Source organism: Cavia porcellus, unplaced genomic scaffold (genome assembly GCF_034190915.1).
Source record: "Cavia porcellus strain 051 isolate PalLab524CR breed Dunkin Hartley unplaced genomic scaffold, mCavPor4.1 scaffold_27, whole genome shotgun sequence".
NCBI classification, from domain to species: Eukaryota; Metazoa; Chordata; class Mammalia; order Rodentia; family Caviidae; genus Cavia; species Cavia porcellus.
In genome coordinates, this window is record NW_026947510.1 from 17,631,505 (window position 1) to 17,642,019 (window position 10,515).

Genomic DNA, 10,515 nt, shown 5'->3' on the forward strand with positions numbered 1-10,515 from the left:
AAAAGAAAACCTTGGACAGCAGCTCACCTGTGATGAATGAGGCGCGCTCGTGTTGTACGCAGATTAATGGTAGCACGTGAGCAGGTCTCAGAGGAAGGAAAGCAGTTCACAGGCAGGCGAGCTCCAACTGGGAGTGACTCCCAGGAGCCAATGCGCTCTGCCAATCTGAGGCACGGCACCAAAATGTCAGAGTTTTCTGGTGCATAGAGAAGCAAAAAGAACAAAAAAGAAAAGAACAGTTTATTGAGGATGTGGAAGGCAGCACACAACCTATGGTGGTTGGGCTATCTCCTTCGATCACATACAGAAAGGCAGAGAATTATGACTTCTGATGGAAAGTGGCATATTGGGCAGACATCAATGTGTAAGGGGCTGACTGGAATTTTCTTTGCATGCAAACAGGAAAGGGAATTGCAACTAGGGCTGAAGAAGGAGGAGGAAATGGTAAGTGTTCCCACTTTGGCTTTTCGCCATGTTAGACCACCTCCATAACTGTACAGTAGTTTATACGAGGGCAAGAACTTTTCAGACGGGATAGTGAGAGCCACCCTAGCAGGACCCAGCATGTTAGAGGCATGGTCTGGGGCACAGGAGCTCAGCACGGGAGAAGGCAGATACAGTGTGCAGCCAGACGGGCACTGCACATACCAGAACTGGCGAGCAGAGCAAGGCCACCAGGCGGTGCAGTGTCCTAAACCCAAAGGAAGAGGCAGTGAGCTACTGGGCATGGGTGACCTCCATGGAAGGGCAGCAGGGAAGAGGGGGTGAAAGGGGGAGGGACCCCAGCAGGACAGGGACAGTGAGAGGCACCAGTCTGGGCCACGCATGTGCAGTGGCAGAGCACGTGGAGTCGGCATGCATCTAGAGGGGCGCCATACACGCCATAGCAACTGGTGAGCAGAGCTGGGCCGCCAAGAGGCACACACTCTCCCAAAGCCAGGAGGAGGCTGTGACCATTGGCAGTGAGGCACTGGGCGCAGATGATCTCTAGTCGCAGTTCAGCAGGGAGGAGGGGAGAGGAGAGGGAGGGCCATCCTGGCAGGACAGGGCCAGTCAGAGGCTCAGGTCTGTGGGAGAAAGCAGAGCAGGCACCTGGCCAAAGGGGTGCCACAGGAGCCTCCGGCTGTAACAACTGGTGAGCAGAGTGGGGCCTCCAGGAGGTGCACAGAAGCCATGAACCTTAGTGGTGATTGGTGGTGAGGCCCTGGGAGCCGGCAGTCTCCAATGCATGGGCGGTGAGGAGGAGGGAGGCGAGCGGTAGAGCCGCCCTGGCAGGACAAGCTCAGGCAGAGGTGCAGATAGGGGCGCAGCACTGCAGTGGGGGAGAATGTACAGCAGGTGCACACGCAGAGGGTGGCCACAGGGCCTCCTGCTGTAACAGCTGGAGAGTGGAGTGAAGCTGCCAGGAGGAAAGCTTGGGCTGAATGGCTGCATTTCCTGGACTCCTGCTCTGCGGGGGAGGGTTGCGAGAGGATTTTCTCTGTGTAACTAAAACTCTAAGGTTCTCTCCGCTGCTGGCTGAAGACTCAGGAAACTGCTCCATGGGAACCATGCGGCTGGCAGGGCCCGGGCAGCCCGGAGCCAGGAGTGGGGGAGGAAAAACAAGTCTGGAGCCCCAGGGCTAAGTGGGGGGTGTTCCTTGGCAGGCAACTGCTTTCTGTGATTTTGAGCTTAGTCTCCAGATGCTCGGGGTGTTGGACACGGTTGCCCCTCCAAAGCCGCCTTGTCTTGCCATGTAGCCAGAGTGTGGAGACAGTCAGAGGAGGCTTACTTTTGTGTTAATATGCAATTTCTTCTGCCAGGATTTTATGGTGAAAAGTTGAGGCAAACATAAATGTAATCTATTTATGTATCTCATGACGGCACTAAAAGTAAGAGTACACAGTTCATACAAATAAATGAGAAAGTGTAAATGCCAGGATAGGAGGAGAATGCCCCTACCAAAAGAATGTCACTGTTCAGATTCTGTTTATGTGAAGTACAGCATACAAAAAAATAGTACATCATATTGTTCTTTGGATCACAGTCTGATTAGGGAATCACATATCAAAGATTTAAGTGCAAGGCTAATAAATATTAACAGATTTAAAGGGCAAAGATTAGGGTACAGAATTATGGGTAAAATTTCTCACATTTCTTTGAAGAAACTTTATTTTGGTTTGGTTTAGAATTTAGATAAAATACACAGTGTAAAGGAAAGGGAGACCATTTCAGGTTGAAGGAGGTTTGAACAAACATAAGGACTAGTGTCAAGAGATAGAGGATAGATACTAGTCACAATGCCAGGAAACTGGAGAAGATAAGCACCAGCCAGAAACAGGGTGTGGCTGGAGTGTGAAGGAACTCCAGGGAAGTGAAACCAGTATACATTTTATTCAGTTTATTAAGATGAAAATGAAGCACAAGTAGTTTGTTATTGTTTTATTTATTTGTATTTCTAGAAGATTAGCATAGCTTGGAGTGGTAGAAAATGAGTTAAGAAACCTAAAAGTACCACAGAAGCAAAAGAGAAAGGCACTTATTTTTATAAGCTACATGTAAAAATTTACAGATGATGAAAAATAGGCAGGGACTAGCTTGCCAATATCCTAAGGTTTGTGTTCAGCAAGAAACAAGCAGCCTTGACTTATGCTGAAATTGGACTGCAGGTATAAAACACTTGTGTATAAGAAAATGATCTGTAGACTCTGAAGATTAGCTTCAGAGGTCACCTTGTTAGGAGGCTTTTGCTTAAGTAGGTTGCAATGACAGCGCAAGAGCCAAGCAGACAGAAGTGAATACTGAGAGGAGAGGCTGAAGAAGAAGCAGAAAGCGAACACGGGTTAGTATTTGAAAAGTCTGCTAGCAGTTCTTAGCCAGAGAGAGGCAGGAGTTTAGAAGTTTCTATGTTTTTGAGGTAGGGGAGAACTGCCAGATGTGGAGATGCACACCTGTAATCCCAGCAGTCAGAAGGCTGAAGCCAGAAGGATTGCCATGAGTTTGAGGCCAGTCTGAGCTATATAACAAGACTATCTCAAGAAACTAAAGGGGGAAAAAGATAACTCACTTTTCTATGGTGTGTGTGTGTGTGTGTGTGTGTGTGTGTGTGTGTGTGGTGCTGGCGATGGAACCAGGGCTTCGTGCATGCTAAGCAAGTGTTCCATACTGGTCAGACTCCAGACCAAATCCAGAAGCAATTCCAGCAGATGAAGCTCAAATAAGAATTTCATCTTGTGCACCAACCTGGAACCCCTCTGAGGGCCACTGTAGCCCCAAGGTCCTTGAGGTTAGCTGAGCCCTGCTGTGGCCACATTGGGCCCACACGCTCTGCCTCATCCTTCATCCTTGTTCCCTCCCAAAATGCTGATTTTCAGGCTCTGGGGAGTCTGTTCTCCAGGGAACTCAGCCTGGAAGCTGGGGTGCTGGGGCACAGAGGGGCCAACAGAGGCGGAGACAGATGCATTTAGGACACCTGCTCCCTGCTTATCTTCTCCCCATGTGTCCCTACCACAACAAGCCAGCCACAACAGGCACCTTGCAGGGGCGAGTGGCCACCATCTGAAGTTCAGAAACCTGATGGGAACAGATCTGCCTCCTGTAGGAGCACACCCTTGGTGTTTGTCACAGGGTGGAAATCTAGTGTGTTAACTTTTCATTATTGTCACAAGAGCTTGGGGACAACTTAAAAAAGGGTGGCGGTGAGTCGGTTCCATTGGTTTGGTGACACAGAGACATCACGGCAGAAGGACCTAGCAGGGGAAGGCTGTTCACCTCCTGACGGCCAGGAAGCAGAGAAACAGGATCAGAGAGAAAGAGACTGTGGAAAAGGTTGAGTCCCCAAGGCCCACCCTCAGGACACCCCTTCCCTAATGTGCAGTCTCCCAGTGTCCACAGTGATCCTAGGCTCTGGGTGTGATGTCACACTGTGAGGAGCAGGGAAGTGGTGGTCCTATTGTGTAACGTCCCCATGCAGACACAAGTGGCATGACCAAATGCAGGAGCATAGATGACAGACATGTAAGGAAGCAATTAGGAAGCGCTGCATCTTGAGTCTTTGCTAACTTTATTTTTAATGTTACATTTATATAGTTTAATTTTCAGTAACTGGTCTGTAGGTTTGTAGAAGTTTAATGATTGTGCTGGTGGGCTGGTAAGAGCCAATTTAAAGGCAGCACTGGATAATTTAAGCTTTATTGAGATGCAATTCCCCCAAAGGATGTATCTTGTCATGTGATTCCTTCACTCATTTACCATCATTGGCTTCTTATTGCCTCGGTATACAATCAGCTGGCTTTTCTGACCTCATATTATACCGCTGTCTCCCCTCACTGTCTGTGACCTAAGTCCATGGCCTGTTCACTGTCGCTCTGCCCTGCTCGCTGGGTCTCCTCTCCTACTCTGTGAGGTGCTGTGGCCCTGCATCCCTGAGCCTGTCCCAAAACTGGCCCCACCAAGGACCACAGGCTCCGTGGAACACCTGCAGGTGACCTGGTCACCTCACTGACCTCTGATGGCGACTGTCACCTAGCTCCTACTGCAGATGACAGAGGTGGCACCAAGTCCTCTGCATATATCAGGGTCCAAGGTGTGTGGGATGAAAATTACTATTATTTTGCAATGCTGGGGACTGAACCCAGGGCCTTTGCACTGACTACATTTCCAGTCCTTTAATTTTTTTTTTTAATTTTGAGTTCCCCAGGTCAGATTCCAATTTGCAATCCTCCTACCTCAGCCTTCCAGAGTGCAGGGATCACAGGTGTGCAGCACCATGCCTACTGCAACTCATTTTCAAAACTGGTAAATAGAATCAAGCAAAAGGATCCCTGAGAATTTAAGGCCAGCCTAGTATACAAAACGAGACCCCCTCTAAAACCACCCCACTTGGGGGGGGGGACAAACAAACAAACATGCGGATTATGGAAATGTACAAATCGCACTGAGATCCTGTATCAGCCAAACTGCAAGATGACAATTCAAGAATTGCTATTAATTTTTTAAAATGCAGTAACTTGACTGAGGCAATGTTTTTCAAAGTCTTCATCTTCATAAAGGTAGACAGGCTGGTGGGCTGGTCCCTGATTGTGTCAACTTGAAAAGTTTAGAAGTTTAATTGAGAGACTCAGCAGGGAGCAGGATTCTCACTTTGTAAACATCCTCATCCTGTGCAAAGGAGGGCAAGGATTTTGTGAGTACTACACACGCCCTAAAGTCGGGGAGGTGGCCTGTGTACAGTATCTGGCAGAAGAGGCTTGTTTTGCTCCCTTTTGCTCTGGCTGCTGCCTTGAAGTGTTGCCCCAGTGCCAGGCCACCCTGCCTTGGTGCCAGCTGATTACCAACTGAACCCTCCAAAAACAGTGAGCTAAATACACCTTTCCTTCCTTCATTTTGGGTGTGGGATCTTTTGTCTCAGCAACAAGAAAAAAATAACCAAGACACTGATAGCACTGGGTCTGTGTGCCAGGGGTGGATGGTTTCCTGCTGTTGCTGTATCCAATCCCTACCACAATGTGGCACCATTTCACAACACACATTTATGATTCTGTATTTATTTGTTTGTTTGGTTGGCTGGTTTTTGAGACAGGGCCCTGCTATGTAGTTCAGGCTCTGCAGCCCAGGCTAGCTTTGAACTTGCAGTGATCCCCCGGCCTCAGCCACTTGAGGGCTGGCATTACAAGTGCACATCACCCTTACCTGGGTAACTTTTTAAAAATGCTTTTTATTCCAAAAATGTTTTTTATTAGTCCATGATTGCAGTACATGACGTTTACATGAAGTTTACATTCCCTGTGGGGGGTACAACACATTTTAATTACTTTTTTCTCTTCCTTCCTCCATCTTTAGATCCCCTTCCCCTTTGAGAAAATCTACCTCTGTATGTCCTATTATAAGTTTTGATCTGGGTTTCTCGCATAAAAGAAACTCTAAAACTTTTATGTCTCTGTGTCTCATTTATTTCACTTAGCATGATGCATCCATTAGAAGGTGCATCCATTTCCCTACAGATGACTAACGTCTCTCCTGCTGGCAGGGTAGTACTCCATGGTGTGTAGCATCACATCCTTTATCCACTCACCTCCATCCTGTAGGCTCACTGGATGTTCAGGGGGCAGGGGGATACTTCCTGCCTCTTCAGCGTCAGGCCTATACCCTGAAAATGTTGGCTCATATCCTTCCCATACTAACTAACCTTATTACAACTAATATAATCTGTGTCACTCTTATTCTCAGCTCACACTGACTACTTATATGAATTGGCCTAGAAATAAGTACATTTAGCCGTAATTCCAATTATAATAACTCCAACCCCCGATCCATAGAAGCCGCAACTAAGTACTTCCTAACTCAAGCATCAGCATCTATAATCCTGCTATTTTCAACCATCCTAACTATAACACCCTCAAGCCAGTGGACCATTTTCCATTCTCAAAACCAAGTAATTTCCTTTATATTAACCCTATCCCTAATAATAAAACTAGGTCTGGTGCCCTTCCACTTCTGAGTACCACAAGTATCCCAAGGCATCACACTACTCTCTGGACTTACCCTGTTAACATGATAAAAAATCACCCCATTATCTATCCTTTTTCAATCTTCCTCCCTCACTAGCCAACCTTTAATCTTCACATCAGCCATTACATCTATCTTACTAGGGGGATGAGGAGGACTGAACCAAACACAACTATGAAAAATCCCAGCATATTCATCAATTCCCCACATAGGCTGAATAACAGCCATTCTAATCTATAATCCCTCAATTACACTACTAAACTTCATCATCTACTCCCTACTAACAACCTCCATATTTTCTATATTCCTCATATACAAGAACACAACTACATCAACCCTAAGCCACACCGGAAACATCTCACCACCTGTAACTACCACTGTAATAATTACCTTATTATCCCGAGGAGGTTTACCCCCTCTAACCAGGTCCACCCCAAATGACTAGTCATTCACGAAATAGTGAAAAATAGTAACACTATTATACCTACCCTAATAGCCATTATAGCGCTACTCAACCTTTACTTCTACATACGACTAATCTACTCAACATCCCTAACCTTATTCCCCTCCAAGAGCAATATAAAAACCAAATGACACTTCCAAAACACAAATAAAGCCTCTATACTCATTATAACCAGCTTTTTTATTTTTCTTCTATCCCTCTCATCAATAACCATTATTTTATACCAGGAGATTAGGTTAAACAGACCAAGAGCCTTCAAAGTAAATATTAGATATTATTTATCTTTTGTATCCTTTGCAAGTTTTCATCTCACATCAACTGAATGTAAATCAGACACTTTAATTAAGCTAAGCTCTCACTAGACTGGTGGGCTGTAACCCCACAAAATTTTAATTAACAACTAAACACCCTAATCAACTGGCTTCAAACTATTACCACCCCAATGGAAAAAAGAGGGCAGGAGAAGCCCCAGCAGGATTGAAGCTGCTTCCTTGCATTTGCAATTCAGTATGACTAATCACCTCAGGACTATGGTAAAAAGAGGGCTAAACTTCTGTCCTTAGAATTGCAGTCTAAAACCTACTCGGCTATTTTACCTACCTATGTTAATTAATCACTGACTGACTGTTCTTAGGAATCATAAAGATATTGGTACACTATACCTTCTATTTGGCACGCGGGCCAGAATAGTAGAAACTGTACTTAATCTACTGAGCCAAGCAGAACTAGGCCAACCAGGGAAGGAGATGATCAAATCTACAATGTAATCCTAACTGCCCATGCCTTCGTTGGTACCACTAATAACTGGCACTTCAGATATAGCTTTCCCACGAATAAATGAATTTTTGACTCCTTTCTCCATCATTTCTTCTGTTTTCATTGTCAATGGTTGAAGCAGGAGCAGGAACCTGACGAATGGTGTATCCTCCTCTAGCAGGTAACCTAGCACAGGCAGGAGCGTCTGTAGATTTAACCATCTGCTTGTTTCTCCTGGCAGGAGTATCCTCAATTCTCTGAGCAATTAATTTTATTACAACAATTATCCATATGAAACCCCCTGCAATAACACAATACCAGAATCTGATCTGTTTTAATTTCAGCCGATTTTTTATTCTTATCTTTATCTGTCCTTGCTGCAGGTATTACAATACTACTTACAGACTGAACTTAATACAACCTTTTTTGATCTGCTGGGGGAGGGAATCCAATTCTATATCAACACCTATTTTGGTTCTTTGGGCACCCAGAAGTTTATATCCTTATTCTATTAGAATTTGGTATAATTTCACATATTGTTACATATTATTCCAGTAAGAAAGAACTTTTTGGTTACATGGGTATAGTGTGGGCTATAATATCTATCGGGTTCCTAGACTTTATGATGAGTCCACCATATGTTCACCATTGGCATAGATGTGGCTAGACCAACATATTTCATGTCTGCCACAATAATCACTGCCAGAGTAAAAGTATTCAGTTGATTAGCAACATTACAAGGAGGAAACGTTAAATGATCCCCAGCAATGTTCTGGGACTTAGGGTTTATTTTCCTATTCACTATAGGCGGGGCTGATGGGTACTGTATTAGCTAACTCTTCGCTAGACATCGCCCTACAGGACACCTACCTAGTACGTAGTTGCACATTTTCACTATGTTTTGTCCGTAAGTGCCGTATTCGCTATTATAGGAGGGTTCGCCCATTGATTCCCACTATTCTCAGGCTACTCTAAACTCTACACGGGCAAAAATTCACTTCTTCGTAATATTCACAGGAGTTAACCTAACTTTTCCCCCTACATTTCCTAGGACTCTCTGGTATACCCCGTTGATACTCCGACTACCCAGACGCATATACGCTGTGAAATACTGTCTCATCAATAGGTTCCCTTGTCTCTTTAACAGCTTTTATGGTGATAATTTTCACAGTCTGCGAAGCATTTGCTTGCAAACAAGAAGTCATGGATATTAGACTAACTTCAGTTAACTGAGAATGACTCCATAGCTGCCCTCTGCCATATCACACATTTGAAGAACCCACATTCATCAAGTCCTAGGGACAAGAAACGAAGGAGCCGAACCTCCTAAAACTGGTTTCAAGAAAGCTGCATAAACCCTATGACTCTCTCAACTAGGAAGATATTAGTAAAAACACTACATAACTTTGTCAGCGTTACTGGTTAAAGCCCTATATATCTTTATGGCATGTCCTTATGAACTAGGTTTCCAAGATACTGCCTCACCTACTATAAAAAAACTCTTAAATTTTCATGACCACACTCTAATACTTGTAGTCCTAATCAATAGTTTAGTACTGTATCTTATTTCTTATACTTAACCACGTTCTTATTCTTATCCTCGTTCCATGGCCTGCACACTGGGGCATGGCCTGCTGAGCAGGTCTGCCCCTGCCTTCTGACAGGAGCCTGGTCCCAAACTTTACCCCGCTATCGCCAGCTTTCCACCCACCCGCTCCACATTCTCCTCCCAAAATAGACCCAGAACTGGAGCTGTACGAGTGTCCAGCTGGTCCCTGCCACGGCCGAAATTGTTCCTGCGCCCGCCCACCGCCCCCGCCCCCTCCTCCGCCCCCGCCTCCTCCGCACTCACCCGGGGAAGGAAGGAGCCACGAGGATGAGAAGCCTGTAGAGGGCGCAGGAGTCCTGAGGACAGCAGTCCCGCGGCCCTAACCCAGCGTGTATGGCTGCTCACGGTAGCAGCCCTGCTCCGCGTCTTCAGCTCACTGCTGGCTGGAATAACTGGAATCTCGGAGGTCAGAGCACGCCCGCCGCCTGGGGGCGTGGCTACGCTGGTGACCCGGATGACCTGGGGAGGTTGCCTAGAGACAGTCTGAGCAGCCAGAGGAGCCTGCCTTGAGAGTGGCGGATGAGGGGCGTGGCCAGGGCCCGGGAGTGCGGGGCCTGTGCGGGCGGGTGGCGCCGCCATTCATCTCCTCTGACCGGCCACCTCCAGCCAGTCTGAGTAGCAACTCCTGGGCTTCTCGCCCTCCGGGATTGAAGGTCAGGCTACTCTTTAAGAATTAGAAGACTAGGGGCTGAGGATTTAGCTCAGAGGCATGAGCACCTGCCTTGCAAGCAGGCGGTTGTGGGTTCGATCCCTGGTACCGATAAAAAAAAAAAAAGAAAAAGAATTGGAAGACTACCATGTTGATAATAGATATTTGTGACATCTCTACAGACATCCTGAGCGCCGGGCACTAGGTAAGCTTGTCACCACACACACACAAGACTAGGACAGAGGCCCCAAGGAGTGGAAATGACCCAGGTGCAGAGCCCCACACTCCAGCAGAAGCCTCAACGCTCACTCTGCCACTGAAGTTGACAGTCCTTGGTTCACTTCCAAGAATTTAGAATGCATCCCCCAAGTCCCTTGCTCACCCCATGCTGTGTCACTAGAAGTCACTTAGTCCCTCTGACCCACAGTCTCTTCCACTGTGCAGTGGAAATAGGTGCTTGCCATGCATGATTTTAGGGGAAAGGGTTCCTGGCAGTGCCTGGGCCCCTAGGATCAGTGTTGGAAGCTAGCACCCTGAGGAAATGAATGACTA

The 10,515-nt window shown here is 46.4% G+C and overlaps 1 protein-coding gene across 3 annotated transcripts in view; it reads right to left on the reverse strand.

Moving 5' to 3' along the window:
* The window catches only part of LOC134473605 (MHC class II regulatory factor RFX1-like), a 55,776-nt gene extending 45,883 nt beyond the window's left edge, over positions 1-9,893 (reverse strand). For all 3 annotated transcript variants that reach the window (XR_010043925.1, XM_063238555.1, XM_063238556.1), the window contains exon 1: positions 9,558-9,893. Coding sequence is in view for 2 of the 3 variants with exons in the window: in XM_063238555.1 (XP_063094625.1) it covers positions 9,558-9,893 (336 nt within the window). In the remaining variant the exon portion in view is untranslated. The remainder of the gene's footprint in view (positions 1-9,557) is intronic.
* Positions 9,894-10,515: the final 622 nt, after the last annotated feature.